General features: G+C 39.0%; 1 protein-coding gene and 1 pseudogene across 1 annotated transcript in view; one reads left to right on the top strand and one right to left on the bottom strand.

The window, feature by feature from the left end:
* The window catches only part of plekhg2 (pleckstrin homology domain containing, family G (with RhoGef domain) member 2), a 139,474-nt gene that overhangs the window by 106,001 nt on the left and 7,556 nt on the right, over window positions 1-25,917 (bottom strand). Inside the window, exon 2 of the mRNA XM_087174930.1 lies at window positions 14,267-14,359. Coding sequence (XP_087031056.1) covers window positions 14,267-14,330 — 64 coding nt within the window. The 5' untranslated portion in view covers window positions 14,331-14,359. The remainder of the gene's footprint in view (window positions 1-14,266; window positions 14,360-25,917) is intronic.
* LOC147818919 (uncharacterized) lies at window positions 20,952-21,957 on the top strand (annotated as a pseudogene).

The following is a 25,917-nucleotide window of genomic DNA, read 5'->3' as shown; positions in this document are numbered from 1 at the left end:
ATCAACAATGAGCTAATGGACACATGAATTTCCCCTAGGGGATAAATAAAGTATCCAGCTATCTATCTATGTATATCAAGATGTTAGTAACATCAGATGTACAGAACCAGGAAGTTTAACTCCAGCATAATGTCAACGCATCAATTACTGCTATCACAGCAGAGTTTTACAACACTGTTAACTCTATTTACCAAACTTACACTGTCAACTTTTGATGTAAATTTACAGTGAAATCTGAACTGTATTATTCTGTATTAATGTAAAGTGCCATAAAGTAAACTACCATACTGTAAACTGAGATGCAAAAAAATATGATTACAACACTTTCAGAGAATGCCAATATCGACAGGAATTTGCAGTAAACTTTACTGTAAACAACTGAGCATCTTGGGAAAGTGAAAGAAAAGTGTGGGATCGAAGATTTAAAAACTAACAGACATAACAACATCTTGCTAAAGGGTTAGGGCTGTTTTTGCAGTTTGCATTTAATTTATGTTGATTTCGACTTTGCAGCACATTTTCCAACCAGTTTCTGTCGCCACAACAGCACAGCCTCACTACGACCTGCTCAGCCTTCTGTCACAGATGTCCAGAGCTGCATTGATAAGGCTAACTCCATTGAGTAAGGTATGTCAACATCTTTATTCTGCCTCAAAGTGTCAAAATGTTAGCAAATGTCAAGGAAGTAAAAAATCATTTTGAGACTTTTTCCAGTTCCATTTTCCTGACGTTTAAAAGAGTGTTATAACAAAGTCGTGGGAACGCAACATGAATGCAGTTTTTTTTAGCTAGCTAAAATTAGCACATCACAGTATCATGTCTCAGTTTACATTAACATTAAAACAATGCTGTTGCTTTTGCTGAAAGATAATTTAACTACACTAATTTAGTGAGGTAGAATGTCTAATCTTGTATCTTACTTCAAATGTCCATATAGAATTTACAGTACAACCAAACTGTGAAGTTTTTATTTGTTTCAACGGCTCAAGTGATGCATAACACACACACACACACACACACACACACACACACACACACACACACACACACACACACTGAGCAGCAGCAGTTACAACCTTATTTAGCCATGGCATTCACACATGCTTCAGTTCTGAGTCGACATTTTTGCAAAAGGGTGAGTGAGTCGGGGTGTGTGTGAGTGAGTGTGTGTGTGGTGTGTGTGTGTGTGTGTGTGTGTGTGTGTGTGTGTGCGTGTGTGTGTGCGTGTATGTGTTTGCCTGGTTTCATTCATACTTCCTGTCTCTTTCTCTACAATGCACGACGCAGAAACACTGAACCTGAATGAGCTGAAACGACTGTATCAAGCCGTCATGTAACACAGGAAAACATAGTTGTGGACATTTTGAAATTAAAATATCAGTCACTTCCTCTAATGCTCCTGCACCTGTGACACTGTGGATACTTGGAAAGTGATCAAATCCTGATCAGTCATGATCAAAACATAACAAAAGAGCATTTAACTGTGTTTAACACTGTGTTTCTGTAGTCCACACATAAATTTCAAATCATGAAATAACAGACTGACTTCATAATGAGGTGCCTGTATGAAAGGGGCTCCACAGTTTCCTTATCCCTGCTGAGATCACTGCAATTTTCTCTTTCTTATATACACACACCTCCCACCCCCTTGCTCCATCTCTTTTCAGGTCTGGCTCTGATCCAAGACAAAATCCACCATGACTCAGTGTGTTATAAACGGCTCTGACATGGGTGAGTGCCGACTTCATCACATCATCATCATATCAGCTAAGAGAGAAATGGTGTGCTCACAACCGAGAGAGAGAGAGAGAGAGAGAGAGAGAGAGAGAGAGAGGAAAACACATAAAGAGGCAAAGAAAATCAGAGAAGAAAGTGAGAAATAAACTCTAAAGATTAATCAGTCAGATCAGAGTCAGATAGATCAGATATTAATGTGAGTACTCAGAAGGAAAATGAGCCTAATGCTAGTTAAAAAAGACAGAAAGAGCAAGCAACAACAAAGTTTGAAGATTTGTCCAAATACCACAGTTTTGTGTTAAAATCCATGACCTGAATTAATGCCACAGTCTGTATTGTACTGTTCACATCACTACTATGCAAAAAACACAAACACACACATGCTTCTGCACCGATGTTTGTTCCTGTGAATCTGCTGCAAAATGTTTCAAAATAATTGAATCTGAATTGACTGACTGACTGACTAACTGACTGACTGACTGACTGCTGATCACAGGAAGAGAATCCTTTTTGGCTCCGTAACCACTTCAAATGATTCATTTGCTTCATGTGAGAATTTCTTGAATCAACAGATTAAATCCAAAGCTGAGTCACTAATAAGCTCGTATGAGGAAGATTTCTGTTTTGAACATGGCAACAAATTAACTCTACATATTCATTGTAAAAATACATAATCAACAGATCAAATCAACAAGTCCTGCAACACACCGACCAACCAGACAATCTGAACCAAAACCAGCAGATCATAAAGCATAAACATATACACACATCAGAAATCTGAGAGTAGAGTTACTTACAGTTTGCTGGGTTTCTGTGAGAGTGTGTTTGTTCGTGTGTCTGTGTCAGTCAATCCACATGTCTGTCTGTGTGTTTAAACCAGTGATTATAACGACAACACTTCACTGTTAGACACTGACTGAAGTCTGTCAGCTACAGTCAGTCTGTAAACACTGTTTCTCTACTCGTTGGATTTCCTGTTATTGACTGTGTATGTGTGTGTGTGTGTGTGTGTGTGTGTGTGTGTGTGTGTGTGTGTGTCCCCAGCAAAGGTGAAACCTGTGTATTTGACTTGAAATACAGGATGTGGTTTGCCGAACATGTGTCTCTGTCTTTATTGTATACTCACTCACTCACTCACTCACTCACTCACTCACTCACTCACTCACTCACTCACACTCACTCACTCACTCACTCACTCTCTCACACACACACACACACACACACACACACACACACACACACACACAGAGTGAATGGATCGTTCACAGATGTCTTCAGTCCAGACTCAGATGTCTCATGTCCTCAAGTAAGTGGATTTATTATTTCTGTGGGAGGTGGGATGATTTTCATATCACCTTCAGTGGTCAGTGGTGGCTGTGGTCATCTGGAGCTGTTTCCAATGTCTAATTTTTCACATCCACCATAGTAAGTTAATCAGATCTGCTCTAGTAATGACATATAGGTTGATACTCCTATTATCTTTGCCCCATGTTTGTAACCTGTATATGTTTACATTTTGTCCCCATTGAAAGCATGCTGAATTTCCTATTATCAGCTACTGTTTGCAGTGTACCCATGGATGTACAGACACTGTCACTGGACTGAAGGAAACACCCTTTCTCTGTGTAATTCCTAAGGATTTCTGGAGGTGTATTCTGGAAGAATAATCAGAGATATTGATATGACATCAGTATGTGTTTCATGTCTTTCTGTTCACATTTGACTGAGTTGTGACTTTGACAAGGAGAACAGTACACAGTTTCTTTGCCTCCCCCTCAACTCTGCAGTGGCTCCCTGAGGAGGATCTTCAGTGAATATGTAACGTCCCACCTGCCCCTGTAATTTAAATCACATCCAAATGAAGGTAGATTTAGATTCCTACTAAGTTTTTCTGACCTGGTTACTTTGGTGACTTATCAGTGTTCACGCCTTTCATCACAAATAATGTGTCTCTTTCACTGACTGATACACTAAACTAAATGACGTGTTTTGTCTGTCTGTCCGCTCTCAAATCAAAGTCCAGCAACGCTTGATTACAGACAGCTGGTCGGAGCTTGTGTGTGAATGTGTGTTGCAAGCAGTGGTTACATGCAGTTATATACGTGAAACTGTGGCAGGGCAAATTAGATTTAATATTAATTTAATACTAAAAGTAAAAAGTTACTACATTAATGGGAAAACAAGTCAAATATTATCTTGACATTTGCAGAGGCACAAGCTATTGCCAATCGTTCTGATGATTGTCGATCACCAATATAGTCCATCCACACAACCCTATGCTATACCTGGTTAGTCTCGACAATTCAAATATCCCGTTCATTTTTCAGTAACCATGACTACATGATTATTATTAATTAATATCTAGCAGCATCATAAACCAGTCAAACCAGCGAGGCTGTGGTGACTCTCTACCTATGAGGAGGTCTAGAAGTCCTACCGTCTGTCCATTCCTTCATTATTCATATTCAGAACAGACAAGGATGGTCGGGCACTTCTGAGCTGATGCTGATTTGCTGAGAGAGATGTGAAATGTCCCACCTCACAGCTGAGAGGATGTAGGAGGAAATGTATGAGAAAAACAAGGAGCAGCTCTGTTTTGAATGAAGGTTTTTTAGGCATCTTAACACTTCAGGGTGTTTTCTTCTGTTTCAGATTAAAGAGTTAAAGCACATATCTACACAGTTTTCCTTTTAGAGAGCTTTAAAAAAAAAAGTGAAAAAACTAACTAAAAAGTCCATAGAGATATTAGGCCCAGAGGCCTGAAACTTCACAGGTATTTTTGACAAGATGTAGAAGGGATATGATGATGTTCATATAGTAATTCTTGTTTGACGTATATCCTAGTGGCAGTGGCAGGCTGTGCATTTCACACCTAGGCCTTCAGTGATGTCCTACTTAGTCCGACTTCAATAAATACCTCTCATAATACCATCATTTATGACACCACAGCTGGAGAAATAGTATACAGAAACACACTTCAGCACTACTGGGCATTGTATCCCCTCAATTGTGTACAAATCTGTCTATTTTCCGGCGCATTTAAAAATCAATAAACCCGCATCAGCAATTAAAACATATCTCTACATGTTACTGTCAAAACTTAAAAATAAAAGGGTATTTAAAATTATCTGTCCAAAAAGTTTTAATAAGTCCACAAAGAATAGGCAAGCTTTAACAAGATTGTACACTAAATTGCAAAATCGCAGTTTAATATCAGAAAGACACCAACAAAACGGTCACAGTTTGGCTGTTTTTCTTCACCATTTCATTGTGCAGCTCTGTTTCCCTACGCACCTGTTCGTTGAGCTGTGTATCCACTCGGGTGTCCCCAAAAGTTTTTAAAAGCACTGTAGCTTGCAAGTGTCCAGTCGTGCTTTGGTGTCTCGTTGCTGCCTTGGTTAAACAATATAAGTTCACAAATCCAGTGTAGCTCCACACAACAACTCGACCCTTTGCAAACAAAAGGCATTCCCAGCAAAACAATTTGCAGTGCCCATCGGAAGCCGTAAGCCAGGGGTACTGCTCATAGTTGCTTGATTGGAGGTGGCGGACAAACCCTTTCCCCGCCTGGGACAGGTTAGCTAGTTCAGGGGTCGGCCGACCTCGTCTCACGAGATCTAGCTTCTCTTGAAAGGTCCGTCTTGAAAATGGCCTTGCAAGTATATCTGCAACCAAATCGACGTTTTGCCCTCCTTCGGCCATTGTGGGTTAAAAAAGCAAGTAGATATACTAGATTTCTCTGCTAACGGTCCCTGGGTGTGGCTCCGATGCGGCTCGGTTGATCTGCATAGCCCTGCCGGCTCTCACAAGTGAGTATCCAATCACAGGACACGTACATGTCATGTTCAACGTGAGGCCAGCTAGAAGGCCTTACTGTCAACAACTCGTGATCTGATTGGCTATCGCAACTATCTATCAACTGTATGTGCCCGTTCACTTACAGTGCACAGACGCCCGCATTGTTGATTCTGAAGGCCTCGGGCAGATTTCATACAGCGTGGCAACACAAGCTAGCTGAATTCTGATTGGAGAAAAACTCTAACCTAAAAACAACAACACTGGAAGGAGCATAATATGACATGAAGAGAATATGAAGATTACTTTTATATATTTAGGGAAAGTAAATTAAAAATTGAATTAACTTTTATCATAATTATGATCATCATTTCTGGTTATGTTAGGCCAGCAGAGAAGGCCTTGCTGGCCCTGACAGCCCACCACTGCCTAGTGGTAGTTATGACAAATATGACAAAGAAATACAAAAAAGTACCATGTATGAGCTGATGTAGTTTAGGTTGGGGATTAGTCTCGTGCTAAATAAGAACATTAGCAGAAACTAAAAGATGTTATTTTTCAAATAATGTCTTACAAATGCATTTTAGCCTCACAGTTCTTCAGTTATAAGTTATTTTTATTTGAATATGTAGATGTTTGCAATTTACATTGAAAATGGATGTTAAGAGTCAGTTTGACATCAGTTTCATCCTCACAACATTAATGAACCCCGGAGCGCTCCATGAGGAGCTCTTTCATCTTTTCTTTGGTCTGTAAGCCTGGTTTTACCTCCACTGTCCTTGAACACGTGGGGAATCTTCAAACACGACACCACCCACTCATTTTCATATTCGAGTGTTGTAAAATCTGACAGGAACATGAACCTTTAACTCCACATCAGGGGGAAACACATGTCTCTGTCTCTGAGTTATGTAACAGTCAGTGGGTCTGTAACTCTGAGGTTGACATCCACCTTAAAACATGATCCACACAGAGAGACGGACCTCTGAGAGCTGAGGTCACATAGTGATCACTGATGCAAAAATAAAGGGCACTATGGTAGCTTTTAAAGGGTAAACCGGTAAATGAAGCCTCTGGTTGATCTCCATGTACCATGTAGACATGGAATCTGTAACAGAGAACCATTTTATACGGAGGATGCCTTTTATTTCATCTGATAATATCCAATTCTTTGAAAAAGACACAAAGCATTGAAGTCATTGTAAAGAGTCTATGCCTCTGATGACTTATTCTTATTATTTACTCAAGGTGAGATGAGAATTCATTTACTAACAATGTCATTATATAATAATGCTGCTTAAGTTTTTTTTTTTTTTTTTTGGTCTGTTCGTTCCTTAAACTAAGTTTCTACAACTGTATTTCATTATTTGATCTTTGTCAATTACCATTTTGTTCTATAAAGCCCCTACACTTAAACAGCCATTGTATAATATCAATTATAAAAAGTAGGAAGTTTAAATAGGTTTATGAATTAAGTTTAACTGATTAAACTAGAAATGCTGTTATTTTCTGATCATGGACTAATCAGTCAATTGATGAGTCATTTAGGCACCATTAAAGTCATTAAATGAAAGACTGAAGTCTCATTTCAGAATATCAAACCTATGTGAAACCATCCGTCTTTTTACAAGAAGTCAGGGAGCTATGGATGTCATTTTAAGGTGCAATTCCCCTTTAAATACATGCTGTGAAACTATAAGGTGGAGTAGATTCCAGTGTGTGTGTAATTACAGTAATAAGAGAGCAGCTCCTCGCTGTCATTATGTGTTCGCCTGTGATGTAACATGTTTCTTAGAACAAGAACAAATCACAGCTGGTTTGAGATGGACCACTGAAAATACTTCACTAACTTTTAACTCAATTTTTTTTTTTTTTTACAAATTAAACTTTGTGGTCTATTAAACAAGGTGTGATTGTGTGAAGCATGATCACATAATTGATCATGTTTTTATATTATATTATTATATTATATTTCCTGACATTTCATTTCTCATCCTAAAGGTTTCTTCATGTTCTAACTGACTGGTACAGATTTCAAGGCAATAATATCTGGAAATAGATTCACCACTATTTTAGGAAACAGTGCACTCCATATTTTTATAACATGAATTATGATGCAGAGCGTTTTTTTCTTCATCCACAAAAAGGGGTGAGTGTAAAAAGTAGAGAAACCGGCTTGCAGGCAGTTTATAAACCAGAACACAGCCAAGAGTTACCTAGAATTAGTACAGGCCACGTGGATCCACCATCCAACCTTGAATGTAATATTTTAACTTTTCCAATAAATAATTACATATTCAGATTATTAGTCAATTATTTAAACCATCAGTAAACATTCAACCTATACAAGACTCCTCATTAGACGTCATGATGTTGTTGGACAGGCGTTACTGAACACTGGCTGCATCAGCCCAGCTCCTGTTGTAGAGAGATAATCATGAAATATATTTAGGAGCAACATACAATTGTATCCTGAACATGCCCCTTTCACATGTTCAAAAAAACAGATCCTTCTAAAGATGAAGAAGAGGAGAGTGACGAAGAAAAAGGGAGACGAGGGCTGATGAGACCCTGGACCACATGTTTAAACAGGAGGGACGTAACTTTAAACCAGATGTTTAAATAGTGGGAATGTAACTTTAGGCTCAAAGTCAGCATTATAGCTCGACCCCCTGTGGGAGAAACTAAAACACTCACAAACTGTGTTTAAAAGATGAGACAGTTTTAAGTATGAAACCTGTGAGCAGTGAAACTTCAGACTACCTGCACACTTATGTAAGTGTTACCCTCAGCCTGCTAATGCTCTATATTAAACTTATGAACAAAACATACTAAAACAGATTCTCTCAGGTTTTTATCCACCATATTATCATTGTGTTATTATCCATCTATTTTCTGGTTTATGATCGATTTACTACCTACTTGATTATCATGTACTAATCTATTATCTAATCTATTAATATCAGCACCTGAGATGAGCATAGCTGATTCAAAAAATAGTTTCTTATTAGCCAGTGCAATAGTGTCCAGTAGAAATTAGTTTTGTATACAATTCATTTGTAGCAGCAAATGCAGTTTTAGATACAAAATAATAATACTAAATAATAATAATAATAATAAAATATTTTTTTATGAACATATCTCCTAAATGTTCACTGACAACATATTTCATTGGTTTTTCCTGCAATATCTTATCTTGCAGTACAGTATTGGTGCACAACATTGAAACCTTGAAAAAAAACCATTATAATTAATTCATTTTACATTCACAGTCAATGATTAGAGTTAGGAAGGATGGCTTTCTTAGTTAAATGTTGAAAGAGTAAAAAGCACCATCGAACCACATGCAGACTTAGGATGTGAACCCCGGTCTTTGCTGCTGTTGATGAACGTAGCTTCATTCATTAAAAAATATTGCTTGTGAACATGATGAATCCAGAGACAAAGACAGGAAGTGAGTGTTCTCACATCATCGTTTAAAGTAAAGAGGACTGATGTTACAGTTTATACACATGACCTCTGACCCCTTCACTGTACTAAATACTATTTAAAACTAGGAACAAAAACACACATATCATAGCTCATGTTTACATTCATTCCTACTATCATAAGTGAACTCCCTTAAGCATGCTGATATTACATCACTGTTCCATCTGCCTGTTCTGCGTTCAGTGTACTTCACATTCCTTGTAATCATTTTCCAACTGATCTAACAGCCTTGAGATCAATTTCCTTCCAGGAATTCACAGATTTCAGTTCATTTATCTGAAATTCAGCCTGTACTGAGGAATCTTACATAAAGTATAAGTGATTTATATTATCAACAAAGTCCTTGAGATTTAGGTCTGAGGACTAAAACATCATAAATAAAGTGATCAACAGTGAACAGTCAGAGTGTATAATCCAGCTCAAAGTGCTGGTTTGTTGACTGATACATATTATTGACTGTTATCAGAAACCTAGCAGCAGGGAGGCTTCACAAACCAGCCAAGATCACAACTGGAGCTAAAAATATTTTTCTGCCCCTCCCTTATTTCTTTTGCCCCTCCATGCCTTTGTCACTCAACCCCAATCCCCCTGGTGCCCTCCTCCCTTTCTCCGCCTCCTCTCTGCTTCTATTCTATCATTCATCTTGTTCCTCTGCAAGCTTATCAAGGGCGTTCTCTCTATTTTCTGCTTCGATCTTTTCTATGGTTATAATCAACAGATCTGTGTGTGTGTGTGTGTGTGTGTGTGTGTGTGCGCGTGCGTGTCACAGCAGAAACATTGTTTAGTGCTGCATTTAATCACTACCAACCACACAACTTCCTGCACACAGAGTATATCGGTGTGTGTGTGTGAATGCAACAATAAGTGGTGTGTGCACAGACTGTGTTTGTGTATAAATCTGTTGCCTGTTTTATAATTGCAGATTGTTTTAGACTGTGCAGAAATGTAACATGCTCTGGTATGTTCCTGTGTAGGTGTGTGTGTGTGTGTGTGTGTGTGTGTGTGTGTGTGTGTGTGTGTGTGTGTGTGTGTGTGTGTAGTGAATTCTAACTATGGAAGCCAATATAACAGCAAAGCAACTAAACAGCATGGTGGCTGTGTGTAATTACACATCATTACTGAGCCTCTCAACGTGCCTGTGTGTGTGTGTGTGTGTGTGTGTGTGTGTGTGTGTGTGTGTTATTGATATGTATAATAGCATTTCATACTGCTATGGCCTCTCTGCTGGTTTGGTGACAGGAAGTAACAGCTCAGAGAAAGTGGAGCTGAAATAAATCTGGATAAAATGCCTCTGAATGGGAACCAACTTCACAGGAAAAATCCTAACTACAACTAATGTTAAAGTTAATATACATTTTCATTTTAATAATGAGATTAGATGTTTTGCTATGTTCATAGCAGGATAAAATGCAGGTAATGATCCACAAGTTGAGAACCACCATGACCACAGAGCTTTTGTTTATAAATCATTGTGTCATCTATAGACAATTTGACCCTACTGGGGCTCTAAACCACTTGGGGACTTGGTATGCTACCATTTTGAATCAGGTGTTGTGACCTAGGGGTGGGCGATCAGATCATGTGACAATCTTTTTGGGTAGAATCGCAATATATGACCTGAATCACAATTGATCTGCACCCTGTTTCCACTGTGATTTTATTGTGAACGTCCTGACTGTGAGTTGTGATTTGTGTCTTTCCGCCACCTTGACGCTTATTTCGAATGTTGATTGCTCACTGCTGTTCTTTGCCAACAATGCTGTCTCACACTTCTGTGTTTTGAGATGAAACTTCTGTCACTGCTGACCACCAAGCCACGGCTCATCCTGATCCATGTGTCCTGCAGATGGACTGCAGCTGGTAATGGTGGTTCATGTTCTGCTCCTGTGGAGAACTGGTACAGGTGCTACCACGCCAAGCTTGTTGTGGCTGCAGAGCAGAAAAAGGATTGCTATTACCAGCTGCAGTTAGCAGGCTTGCTGTGTCAATGGTCTGGTTAGCAGCTATTGAACTTTTGAAATTAAATATCTAAATATAGCACCTCTAAATTACTTCTTAATGACGCAATCTGTACAATTCATCTGAAAAGTAGATCATACACCAAAGTGAAATTGTGTACAATATAAGATTGTCATTTAAGCCACCTTCAACGTGACCCCTTAAACCTGCTGAAGCCTCCCCTGATTCTAAAATTACTGTAACCCACATGGAATATAGGGCTACAAAACCCATATACAGTATGTGATTTAGATATGTAGTTACATGTTGTTCCTGCAAGGGGACACATATAGACTGTGCACCTGTAATGTTGAGGGGGCTATGTGAGCTCTTCCTGTTACCTCAGCGGCACTCCTAAAAAAAACAGCAGACGTGTGTAAACAAAAACTGAGCTTTTCCTGGTAGGAAACACAGCAAAATAGTCATAAAAGTCAGATTAATGTCCATGTTTCAATGCTTATAAGTTGCTCTTTTAATAGAAGTCCAACTGTGAGCGAGAGGGAGATAACGTCTGTCAAGTTATTAATGTTGAGAAACTCCGGTGAGTGACCACGTTGTCTGCTAGTCTGTTGTTGTTAGCCACTGTGAAAGGAGGCTGCATTAAACTTACTGTTGAGTCAAGATACTTTTCATAAAAACCAACTGGTGATTGTGAAAATGTGGTCTAATGTTTATTACATGCTTTTGCAACTGTATCATTGTATTTATAGTCTGAAAAGATCGCTAGCTGCTAATCACTAACCCCTAACGGCTAAGCTAATCGCCAGCTCTGGCTAACGTAGCGACCAGTACCGTGTCAAAACTTTAAAGGACCATTGCACCGTTTTTTTAACATTAAAATCATTAAGTTTTAATGTAGTTATGCACTTCAGTGTTTTGTAATGCCATTAGATGCTAATTTAACAGATTTTGGTTAATAAATGTACATGTTTAGCAAATCATAAAGGATCATTTAGTTCATTTTCATGATTAAGTTAACATTATAGTAAAATAGTGCATAAAAATTTAACAATACAGCAAATAATTATTTTAAATGTTAAAATACTAATTGTTTTGACATAAGAAATTCAAAATAAGCAATCTGTTACTGTAAGAATACAAATGTTGATGTGACAGGGAAAATTCGTTCTAAATAAATTATTGTTAAAGTTAAAAAGACATCTGTTTTAAAGAAATTCATGGTAAATTGTTCATGTTAAAAATACCAGTTGTTGTAAAAATATGGTCATTAGTACAAGTATATCCTTAATTGTTGGTTATACGATGTACGATATTCGAGAGAGAGAAAAGAATTTAATGAGATCTCATCCTAGACACATGAAGAGAACCAAATAACTTATTGTCCTGCACTATCCGTGTAGGCTGTTTTTTGTGACCAGATAGAATTTAAAGAATCAAAGATGGTGAGCCCAGCTCGTGACCCTGTGAACGGTTGGAGAAACGGTGTTGGCCAACCTTAGGCACTGCCCTCGGAGGACGTCTGATTTGATTTGATACATTCTTTCATCTGATTACAGATAAGACCACACACACTAATTATCCTACCCTGGTAGTAATAGTAGTGACACTATTCGACACTTGGAACAGATACAACAAGAAACAACTTTGAACTCATAAGGAGTACCTGTGGATTAAAGGAACAATCAGTGAACTAAAGTGAACTAAAGTGGACTATTTCTTTTGATTTGTGTATTGTGTATAAGTTGTAAGGCAATAAATTGTCAGTGTTCAACCATACATTAATTCACTCCATGAATTATTCAAGACAACCACTCATCGGACCTACTTAGATGTTAGTATCTTATTACTACTTTTTGGTTAGCACTAAAGATACTACAGTCCTTCAGTGCAATTAATGGGCTAATACATGGGGCAAACCCTGAATTCTCTTGACCTGCATCAGCCTTTATTTTTATTTATGTTTAACCTGTTTATGAATTGCAATTTGGAACTTGAAATAGAGAAAACTACATTAAAAATTTACATTTCTGTTCTTTCCATATGTTTCATATGGTCCCTCTGCAGCTGTCTAACCAATCAAAGCTAGTTTTGGAGGACATTAGTGTCCACTAATTCCAGACACCATTGAGACTTCAAATATAGAAATCCAAGGAGAACTGAAGAACATTATATACATGAAACTGAAGATGAGATGACATAATGTTAGTTATCAATGGCTTGAATGTCAACTATTTCCTTATTTTGATGGTAGAATGAAATGCCGGTGATGTTCCATCAGTGGAATAAAACCATGACTACAGAGCTTTTGTCTGTAAATGAATGTTGCATCTGTAAAGAGCTTGACCCTGGAGGGACTGAAATCCACAACCTCTGAATCACTTGTGCTGTTACTGTCTAGAAGTCCAACACGCTATCCATTACGCCACAGAGCCATGTTTTACCCATGTTTCTTGCTTCAGTTCGACTTGGTTTGCTATGATATATATAACTGATGCAAGACGTGCACTGACAGACTGATAGGACTGAAACCTACAACCTATGTGCCACTTTTCTTGTGTTCTTGTGAGCTAAAAGTTCTGCTCAATGGAAAATTTCAATTTCTTTTTGAGACTCTAGTTTTCTGTAATTTTGATGATTCTATTTCTTACAATTCCATTCATTAAATTTGTACTCATAAATCCATTCCCATTTACAGAACTTCATACAGAAGTATTAATTTATAGCAGAAAATAAACAGTACGTTATACTTGGCTCTCACAGTCCCTCATGTTTCTGGGTTCATCTTGCGACACCACATTGGAAAAGTGCTGAAATGCCACATCATTGATGGTTAAGGCATTAATGAGGTTTCATGAACCCACAACCTGCAGAAGTTTGACAAAATTCTGAAAGTAGGTGCATTTCTGCACGTCAGACAATGACAGGCGACTGTGGACTCAAACCCACAATCTTTTCTCTCACACTTGAATAGAAGTCCAACTTAGAAGTCCATTGCACCACAGAACCTCATGGATTCTGTCTGTCATGGGGCAAACCACTCTTCTTGACCCTGTTACCTGACCCACATTAGTCTTTACCTTTGACAAAAAAGATTCACAATTTGTTGACAATCATCTTTATACAGAATTATTCACTTACAGTGTTATGATGACACTAACTCTCCACCAACTCCTGAGGGACATATCTGGATCTCTAGCTGCTAAATGCTCCACTATGTGACTGTTTGCTGAGCAGGTAGTGGACAACAGATCTATCAGAGCTTGTTTGATGAAAACTGCTAACTTACCCCCTTCTCTTTTACCTGTGGTACTAGGCGATCGCTGGCTGCCACGCCGTGACCCCTCAGGCATGGTGTGATGATGTCACAGGAAGTAGAAACCTGGAGAAACCAGGGTGAGAAATGTTAGCTTCCACTTCAATGCTGACTCTGTCTCATTCTGGTACACAACATCCCAGTGCAGCTTTTCTCTCTGTCCTCTTCCTCTTTGTTCTTCTCTTTTACAAAAAATGTCAAAACATAAAATCACATCAGTAGCACAGAGAGACACAGCAACACACACACACAGAGGCAGGAGGTGAAATACTTTATACATGTCTTTGTCTAACAGAGGAGAGGGGGTAAGGGGAGGCAGTCACTAAAGAATTCTTTCCTTTCTTGTGTATAAAGAGTCAGGATGTATGTAATGTTTGGCTGGAAGACAAGAATGAGGTCTGTTCTCTTAAAGGGCTCATATTGTAGAAAGTTACATCTCCTTGTTTTTTTATTATTAAAAAGCAGATCTAGGTTCTATATTAATACTGTGAAAGTATCAAAGCGTTCAGGCCATAGAGAAATGTAAACAGCCTGTATATGAAAACTGAATCTTAAAACGAGCCATGAACTCCCACTGATTGGTGATTTTCAGTTGAAAAAGCATCGAGATTAAAACTGAGTGTAAATTCTCAGATGTCTACATTTAAAAATCTTGCTTAACAGCATCAATGACTGTATTTGTATATATGTAGTACATTAATATACAGTGACTGAAATGCTCTTAAAACAGTTTCAGACTGCAATATATGTTCCATACCTCACTTTTAGACTACATTTAGTCCAGATTTTAAATGTTAAAGTGTTCTTAGCTGCATTACTGTCATCCTCACTCAGAAGTATCATCATCTACAGCATGATATGACAGCTATGGTAGGACTGTTCATCAGTGAGACCAATCAGCACATGATAAATGATTCTTCATTGATCAGAGTCTGTGTCTAAGTTTCACACAGCTTTTCTTTTTTACAGTGACGAATGTAAAGTAAATGTTTCAGTGCAGAGGAACTGATTGACAATCTGACAAGTGTCTTAATGTCCACAGAGTCTGAGTGTTATAAAGATGGACTGTGCAGATTTAACCTGATTTTAGGATGAAGTCTCCATATGTAATATCTGAATGCCAGAGATCTGTCTATGTCCTCACACTGACTGTTCGATCATAAAAGAGGTCTTGGGTTACAAACAAATGTCCAATCGGGATTCAATCTTCTTCCAACGGAGGGGCAGAGACAGACAGAAACTCAGGGGCGTTTAAGAAAACTTGCCAGCGAGCAGGTTAGTTTCACATAGTCAGTTACCCTGGCAAAGATAAAGTGATCTCAGTTTCTGGAGCAGAACCCAGAGTTTCCCTCATTTCATTGTTAAGAAACTCAGAGTTTTCACTAAACCTTTCTGGGATAGAAACCAGTGGAATGTTTCTGGTTAATGACACAAACACACATCTATCATAATTATCTTTTATGGATGCTGTTCATCTCTCCTCAGTAAACACAATTAATGGTTTGATATTTTGTTTTTATACTTTTTCTGACCTTTTTGATTCCTCGCCCAGACAAAAACTTAATATTACAAAAAACTAGAACTAACACTGAAAAAAATGAAAACTAAACTAAAACTAAACATTTTCAAAAAAGTAAATATGAAAAATACAAAACTATTATAAACTTGGTGTGGGCTTGTTCTAATACATCTGTGTATGTGTGTGTGTGTGTGTGTGTGTGTGTGTGTGTGTGTGTGTGTGTGTGTGTGTCCAGTGCAGGGTAACATCCTCATACAAAGTAAATGATACATTAGAACAGGTTGACCCTATTAGTCATTAGGGTTAGCCATTGTGCATAAACCAGTGTTTCTGCAGCTGTATGCTAAAAGATTGAGAGAAATGGGTGAGATGGGGGGTGAGGGGTAAGTGCTTGGGTTGGTGGGCGGGTGGGTGGAGGTGAAGTGGGATTGACTGGTGTCAGTAATACAAGCCAGATGCAGAGCAGGTCTCCAGGTTACAGGTTTAAATCCCTGTGCTGTGTATGGAAACACCTGCATACTCTGCTTCTGCTGAGGGGTTTCCACATTCAAAGACAGAGAAAACGATTTAAGAACTGGATTTTTAAAAAGTATAGTTTCATATACAGCAGACTGACATGAGGACTCATGTTTGAAAAGTCGAGTGGAATTAATTTGCTAAGATGTGGCTTAATGTGGTTGGTGTTTGCCAAGGTTCAGACAATGTGCCACAAACGACTCTGGTGAGACTCAAACCCACAACCTTTGAATGTGCTGTCCATTGCACCACAGAGCCTCACATATGTCTTTGAACATGGGGCAAACGTGAAACCTCTTCTTGATCCTGTTACCTGACCTGCATAAGTCTTTATCTTTATTTATGTTTATCCTATTGATGCAATTTGCATTCTCTTCTATTTGTTAGGTTGATAAAATCTCTCTGGAGCTGTGTAACCAATCAAAACTAGATTTGCAGGACAATAGTGAAGAAGTAGAACATGACATGCATCTTATTTTCTTATCAAGGTTCAATGCAGGTAATGTTCAACCAGTTAAGACACATTTAGCTTTTGTGTGTGATGTGTCACATGTAAGGAATTCGACTCTGGTTGGACACGAACCCACAACCTTTGAATTTCTTGACCTTTTCCTGTCTAGAAGTCCAATGCGCTATCAATTGCATCACAGAACCATGTTTCTCTCATATTTCTTACTTTACTTGGACTTGGTATGCTACCTTTTTGCAAAAAGTGATGCAGGATGTGTACATCCATCTAGCTTTTTGATATCACAGTGAAGAAGTGATTTAAAGATTGTGGCTTTGAGTCAAGCTTTAGGAGGACATGAGGAAAAGAAAACACTATTAAAGCAAAAGATCTATTGTGTAATTAAATGCTAATTAAATGCTAACAGCAAATCACTGATTATGCTGAAATGTTTCCTTTCAAAATAAGCAGCACAAACTGAGAATGGAAAGCATCAGAGATCCGTGAGAACTACTTAAGATGCTGTATCTAACAGCTGTCAGGTAAAAAAGAGAACGAGCGTAATGAACGTAAACACAGTCTGCTGTGTCCAGACACCTACAGTTGACGTTACACTCACTGCCTCCCCTGGTATTTATTGTCTTTGGGTTTGAACACAAGAGTAAAACAGAGAAAATAGCAGCCTGTAGATCTGCAGAGCACAAGCAGTCCTAAAATATGAGAACCAGAATACACAACCTGGGAACGACTCTATACTATCTGTGTGTGTGTGTGTTTATGTGTTTACAGTCTCCCTGCTCCTATCGGGGGTTCATGTTTATATGAGATTACTGAGAGAGAGAGAGAAAGGCCTCAGCCCTAAGCATAAGCCAGAGTCGAGCTTCAAACATTAGTGAGTATAAAGACTGTCAGCATCACCTAATCCACTACAATGTAACAGAGCCTGTGTCCCAGTTTCACCCAGTTTCTCTGATTACATTAGCTAACCATTTAAAAGGAACAGTCTCAAATTTTCTTCTTTTCTGTGTTGTTACTAAAATTTCGTGTGTCTGTTGAGCTTTGTGAGGCATGCAGTGCATAGTAGATTATTTATTTATTTAAACTTGAATAAGATAATAGTACCATATATTCAAACTGATGCACATCACAAAAAGGGTACATGTGTTTCAGACAACATGCACTGGACTTTTAGACAGGCAGGATGTAATTTTAAGGGTTGACTCCCAACAGTGTCAAACTAAATACATCAGTTAGCATAAAAGCTTAGTGTTGACCTATGATAGTACTGTGCACTCACCACCTACTCAACATGTCTGTCAGAATTACCTCAGCCTCTACAGCAGTGGTCGGCAGCTGGCGGTCTGTGGGCCAAAACTGTCCCGCCACATTACTTTGAGAATCAGATTGTTTTTTAAATCTTACAATGTTGGATTGACAGTCCCACATTTAATTATTATTTGATTTTCATTTAGAGAATCTCCCCACACTTGAAGAATGATTATTATACTTTTGTCCATGTTGACAGTGAATAACAGACACAGTCACATCAGGCTGCAGCTGCTCTGTAGTCAGCACACAGCACCTTAAAATTAAAATAAATCTCCATCATGGCAATAATAGTAAGCCACAGAATAATTTCATCTTTAGCGAATTTATCTACAAAATAAAAGTGCAGTGCTTTATTTCATGCTATTGTGAGCTTTCATTCTGAAAAGTTCTGACAGCAAGTTCCAAAGTTTTTGAAAACCTCAGACATACGATGTGTGACATACAAAAAATAACACCAGGTCAGTCGAATGTATAATATCTGATTGTGGGCCACACATGTGAACACTAACAAATTAAGATCCTGTTGAATTTTTTTTTTTTAATTTTCAATTTCTTCAGTTAGTCTTTGATTATGTTCTGGCCACTTATGGAGTAGGAAAAAATTGGACCAAGGCCAAACTTACTTGCCGACTCCTTATCTACAGAGTGCAACCAAGACTGGTCCACACATATTCATTAAAACAGGGGTTGTAATCCTTTAGTTTTAAAAAAAATCTCTGTCCACATAAAAATACAAAACAGACTGTTGATAGAATCAGAAGCCTGAATTACCTAAATGACCTCCTCATGGTTGTCTGCCTCCTCCACTCAGACTAGTTTCAGGTTACATCCCTGTTTATCCAGAGTCATATAAAATATGAAACATTTGTGTGAAATTTTCTCATAACTGCGGTCACTTTGACTTTGACCTTTGACCTTCAGCCACTAAAATCTGAAGTCCAATTAATTGTTTGTGCCAAACGTTCCGTGAAGGCATTACTGAGATATCGTGTTCTCTGGTAGCCTGAGACATAAAAAGGTATCACTGGTTCCACTGAACAAACAGCAATAACGTTATATACCAAAAAACTGAGTTTTTAACAGTCTTCACCCTGGACTCGCAAAGCTCAGTGACCAACAATACATTTTACATGTGGACAAAAGGCCAAAATACTGTTTTAACAAAAAAAAACCTGTGTGCATTTGGATGGGGCCAGATCCTGAGTCTGTTTCACACAGTTTCTCTGATTTCAGTCAGACCAGAAAAGTGAAAAAGCTCAACACTAAGAATGTGATTCTCTGGCATGAGAGCTCAGTGCTGACAGCAGACACTCATCTCAGACTGTACGAGATCAGTTTTAAGGATGAATGTCTAGTGAGTTTCTGATGTGTCAGAAACATGTTTGGCCACAGAGCTGAGGAGGAGAGCGTGAACCTGGAGGGCAGAGATGATCTGCCCTCCACTGATCTGATTCTGATTCTGAAGATAATTATTTGGCGTACTTTGGCGTACTTGTTTCCAGAAAAGACGTTTTTACATGAGTCGCACACCAAAACATGAACACAATTCAAACCATGAAGTCCAAGAAAAATGTTGAATCACACACACACACACTCACACACACACACATACAGCTACTGCTCGCTGTTTCTGTCTGAGACAAGACAATGTCAGGAGGCCCAACTGACCCAAAGAGGGACACACACACACACACAAACACACACACCTGTGTTGTAGCATGGTGGTGGCAGAAAAAAAAGTTAGATGTAGATGGAAAAGTAGGCACATGAGCATACACACATACTGAGTCAAAACCATTCATTAATACAGTCACAGAGCTGGTTACACACCACGTGAAACCACAACTAACACACACACACACACACACACACACACACACACACAAACACACTCACAGTCACACTCAGTGGTCCAGGCTAAACAAACACACTGACAGTGAGTGTACATTTCCAGTAGTGCTGTTAAGAGAAGAGACACACAGGCGCCTTCAGTCTTCTGTGTGTGTGTGTGTGTGTGTGTGTGTGTGTGTGTGTGTGTGTGTTTTCAGTGAACTTCCTGTCGTTTGTTATTATCATTATGGATGATATTTGTTTGTGATCAATGAAACTGTTTATTACCTGCTGAGCCTGGAGAGTCTCAGCTCTCATTTCATCTATGCTACAGAGCTAAATGTTAAACAACATGGTTACAATTTTAACTGAAGTTTGCAACTATTAAGTGATGTTAAAATAACACGACTTGGGCGCCTCAGTGGTTCACCTGGTAGAGCGCGTACCACAAAAGCTTAGTCCTAACCGTAGTGGCCCGGGTTCGAAGCTGACCCTTTGCTGCACATCATCCCCCTCTCTCTCTCCCTGACTTTCCTATCCCTCTCTCATTGACACTATTGGATTGATCCTAAAGTCTTCACATTTTCTCTCTTCTCTTTTTCTTTTCTCTATTCTTCTTATGTTCTTCTTTTCTTTATTGTCTTCTTCTCTTCTCTTCTTTTGTCCTATTCCTCTCTTCTTCTGTTCTTCTCTTTTTCTGTTCTTTTCTCTTTTCATGTTCTTCTCTACTTCTGTTCTTTTCTACCATTCTCTTCTTCTCTTCTCCTCTTTTGTCGGTCAGCGTTACTGTATCTCTCTGTGGCAGAGGGAGGGCAGGGCCTTATAGACATTAGATCCAGGATGGCAGCTTTCAGACTGCAGGCGGCTCAGAGGTTGGTGTACGACTGTGGTCTCTGCTGGTCGTCTCCCGCCCAACTCATCCTCAGAAAGGCCGGTAACTTGGCCTAGATAGACAACTGTTCTTGCTGGACTCACAGTGTGACCTGTCAGAACTTACGCCATTCTACAGGTCAGCGATGGATGTATGGAGGACACTTCACATCACCCGACCTCCTGACCACAGGTCTGAATGTGGCTGTTTGAGGAGCCGCTGTTCAACAACAGCTTCCTGTCCAATGGCATGCCCTCCTCAGGCACTTTGAAGACTCATTTTGTTGAGGCTGGGGTCGTCAAGCTGGGTCTTTTAATGAGGATGTCTTTAGACACACTGACTGAGGTGACCAACATCAGGTCGTCCAGAGTGCTTCAGAGATTTTTGTTCGGGTCCAGGTGCTGGCTGAACAGTGGAGTGACGGCCACGAGTTTGTGTTCCCCTCCCTCATCATCAGTCCTGCTGTGGGAGAGTGGAGAGAGAACAGTGGCCTGCTTCTCTCCCTCCATCTTTTGGATAATTCGTCTCCTGTGGGAAGAATCAGCTGTATCACAGCTGTGTAAAGGTCCTGAACCTCGGCTCTCTAGCAGGACTCAGGGAGTCAAAATGGACTGAGGTGTTTGATGCAGACTCTTCCCTTAAAGGCTGCTGGCAGCTCCTGTATAAGCCTCCTGTTGAAAAACGGATGGCTAACCTCAAGTGGAGGATCATACTCAGAGCTATGGCTACAAACGGATACAGAACTCAACTGGATCCCAGCACTGGGGAGGGCTGTCCGTTTTGTAGACAGACAGAAACTTTAGAACACCTGGTGGTTTCCTGTCCTCGTTTGTCTGATTTATTGAGGCTGGGTGAAGGCTTTATGAGAGTTTTTTTCCTTTTCTTTTTTATTTTTGGCCCAAGGTACACTGTTAAAAAGAGAAAGACACTGGTTCTTATCAATTTCTTGTTAGCAAATGCTAAGATAGCAATTTGGAAAAGGTTCTGGTCTCAGCTAGGCTCAGAATAGAGCACTCTATTTATAGACTGACCTGCAACCTGGATGTTTTCAGGGATGTGTGGGGGATCAGACAGGTCCTGCGTTCCACTGGAGACGATGGGACACTGCAGCTCAGCTTTTAGTTTTTTAAGTTGTAGGTAGGAGTGTCTTGTTGCTGTTACTGTTGTTTTTCTTTTTGATTGTGGGTTTTAACTGTTCACTGGTAATTTAATAGAAGTTTTGAAGTGGATCATTTAAGTTTATTTGCATAATGAGTCCTTCTCTTATCTTCCCTCTTCTTCTTTTCTTCTCTTTAATCCTTATCTTCTCTCCTTCTCTTCTTCTCTCTTTCTCTTCCCTCTTCTTCTCTTTTCCTCTCTCTGATCATTATTTCTCCCCCACACACTGAGCTTTTCAGAAACCTGTCTCTGTTGTGCAGTTGTTTCAGTGTGGACAGATTATCTTCATGATAACTCTGGTGTAGACACACATAGTTTCATACACACTGTGAACAGCAGTTTGAAATGAGTCCACTGAGTGTGGATGCACACTCACATCTAATATTTACATTTAAACACCAACATCCTTCCTCTGTCTCTCAGACCAATGATGGGTTATTTATGTGTGTGTGTGTGTGTGTGTGTGTGTGTGTGTGTGTGTGTGTGTGTGTGTGTGTGTGTGATTTCATTAACACATTCATTATCCCACTATGTAGGCCAGTGCACTGTGTGTGGTCTAACTCTTTGTGTTCAGACCCAACACTGTATCTCTCTCTCTGACACACAAACATACAAAAGCTCCACACTGTTGTCCTACTGTGTCCATTGTGCTCATATGCTCATAGCGTCGACCCGCTCCTTACACACACACACACACACACACGGTTTACGTTACAGGATCAGATCAAAACCTGTCAACAGCCAAACTACTGACCAATCAGTTACCTGGAAAAACCATTCCTACGGGAGCCTGACATGGACAAAAGAGTTTATAATAAAGTGATGAATAATAACGAACAGTAGATATTTATATGTATCAGTGGAATTGTTTTCCTGTTTGAGTCTTTCCATGTGTCCACTCTCTTCTAAAATTAAACTTATTAGTTGTATAGACACATAATCTGACAGTAGACTCAATAGTTTTTGGCAGTTTTTTCAGTTTTTTGATTTGTTTTATTTGTTTTTAACATTTCACAAGCTATTTGTTCCAGAAAAATGAAGGTTTAAATAAGTAAAAACTGACTGATTTCTTGCTGATATCATGAGAATTCAATTTAGGTTGTCGAGTTGTATTGATTTCCACTGTTATATGATTTACTTGTTTTATCATGATTAAGTTTTCTGACAGAACAAATCAAATCTTTGTTTTGTGTTTGTTAAAATACAGACTAATAAATCAGATTCAATTTACACTTGTTCTGGCTCAGGATGAAAAGTTCTGATCTCAGTACATTACATGCAATCGTGGTTTAAGCAACAGAGAAAGAATGATGTAAAAATAGTGTTGTGAAACTTCTCCAAAGGAAAACATGAAATCTGAGTCAGAGCAGTCAGAGAGACTCTGACCTCTGACCTCAGTCTGTTAGCACACAGCTAAATCTCGATGGCTATTTTATTTTCACTAGTTTGTTCTGAACTTCATTTAGTTTGTGCAGTGGAGCCAGGACAAGAACAGGTTTTAGAAGGACTATTTTTCTTAACTATGAGCGTGGTAATACCTTAGCCTGGGAAAAAGGAGACATCACGGTACTACTTTACAACCCTAACCCTAACCCTCCCGCAGCTTTGAGTACACACCGTCTGACGGTGATTAAAACTGTGAAGTGAAAACATGTCAGATTGTTTCACAAAGTTATTTTAGCTTTTTACAGCTGTGCTTATGTCTTTGTGAGGCTGAGGACTTTGAGGTAAATGCTAATTCAAAAATTTTTTATGTTTGTGTCTTCGCATGCTAACGTTTGCTAACTAACAGCACACAGAAAGTACAGCTGAGGCTGATGTGAATGTCATTAGTTCTGCAGGTATTTAGCCATAAACCAAAGTATTGGACAAATTCAAATGTGACCTGATGATGGCGCCAGAGGAAAAGTTCATCCTGAGGGGCACATGAATCTCTGAACTAAATATCATGACAATATGTCCAGTATTGGTTGAGACACTGTCAAAGCCTGGCTAAAAATATGAGCTTTACAACAAAACATGAACATTTTGTACCTCATCAGAGATTAAATGTGTTCTATTATTCTGTCATGTTCTATTTTCTTCTCCTGCTCTTTGTTCTGTATTGTATTGTTGGATGCAGAGTTGTCTCAGTGGACAGTTGAACCATCGAGGTGAAGCTGTAAAACTGTCATCAGCTGCTGCACTGAAAACACTGTAAAACTGCACACGCTCAGTGTGTGTGTGTGTGTGTGTGTTTGGAAATTCTCAGTATGTCTTTATTCCTGTGTGTGTGTGTGTGTGTGTGTGTGTGTGTGTGTGTGTGTGTGTGTGTGTGTGTGTGTGTTTCTCAAATTAGTGGAAAGATGTAAAATTACAGAGATAACTTTTTATGGGAAGTCTGGAATGATAGCGAGAGAGAGAAGAGTGATTCATAAGGGAAATACACAGACAGACATCGGAGGTGTCAAACACAAACACACACACACACACACACCCACATTCCTGAACCTCAACTTCCAGACCAACCTCACACACCTGGTTTAAACCACAAACACAATGAACAGATTACACTATTGTCCCTGATGTTTTCAGATCAGAACAATAAAGCTGGAGAATGAATCATGGTTAGAACCAAATCCATTGTTGACTGAAACCATTTAAGTAAAAAAATAGTTTACTTTGAATGCACCTTTCTTGTGAAAAGCCACTTGTAAGACAGTTGTTATCCCACAGACTATAGTGGATTGTCTCAGGTGTGAGCCTGCAGTTTGCAGGTCCTCTGCTGTTAGTCATCTGTGGGACTCACAACTACAGCCTTTGAATCATTCTCCTCTGTTTAATGACAAGTCCAACGCACTGTACCATTGTACCGCACTGCCTCACACCAGAGCAATCAGACAAGACTGAATGAAAACAAGAACCACTGTGCCCTGGTTTCCCTCCAGTCAAGGCCCTGGCTATGAACTTTGATCTTGTTCAAGTCCAGCCGATGACCTTTACTGCATCTCTCTCCTCTCAGCTGTCGTTTGTCAAATAAATGTTTTGACTGATCTCACCTTGGTTTTGTCGAAGAAACTTGGGAAGAATTCTCACCATCACTTTACATATTAGTGACACAATTGTACTTGATGAAAGCTGCTGTTAATCTCTTCTCTTCACCTATAATTATTATCTTCAACTCTGGTGGGACTCGAAGACACAACCTTTGAATCACTTCCTCAGTGTTAAGTCCAATGCACTATCCATGGTGCCACGGAGTCATATGATAACCCAGGAGACATTAAAAATTATAAATAATAAAATCTGAATCAGAAAAACTTTATTGATCCTTGCAGAGAAACTGCTTTTTTACAGCTGCTAAACATGCAGTTATGAGAGAGGAAGTAAATTAATAAAAGAGGAAAAACTACTTTTAATAATAATAATAATAATAACTAGAAAATTCCAGGGAAATTTTGAGTGCCACGGGGGCTACTGCCGGGATGAGTACATGATTTATTTCCAGTGTTCAAAAGTCACCCTGATCATATTCTGGTTTTGAGAAATGTCTTGATATATAAAAGACTCTGATATATGTCACATCCCTCCATCATGTATTATGTGGGAAATATCTCATATTCTGTGTTGTTTTTTTTAATAAAACAAGAGGCAACATGTCTTCAAACTGGCATTTAAAGGGTTAAAATCCTGAAAACTAATAAACATTTGGTAGGTTTGAGCAGAACTGAAGTGGTTTAAAAGATGTATGCAAAAAAAAAAGCAGAAAAAAATATTGATATATGATGATTTTATAGCATTTTCTTTGTGTGTCCTTTTTTGGACGCGAGGAACCCCAGAGGGTACAAAATGTGTTACCAGTGTATAATAGACTTGTAACAGTAACTGACATTAGATTTTAAAAATATGTCAAAAAAGACACTTTCTTGCAGAAATCCATACCTTCAGCTGTAACACAGCCAAAATGATCAGCA

The sequence above is a fragment of the Seriola lalandi genome, unplaced genomic scaffold, assembly GCF_002814215.2.
Source record: "Seriola lalandi dorsalis isolate HSWRI2012SDOR001 ecotype SW California unplaced genomic scaffold, Sedor1 jcf7180002054399, whole genome shotgun sequence".
Lineage (NCBI taxonomy): Eukaryota > Metazoa > Chordata > Actinopteri > Carangiformes > Carangidae > Seriola > Seriola lalandi.
This window is presented reverse-complemented; position numbering and strand designations above follow the sequence as displayed.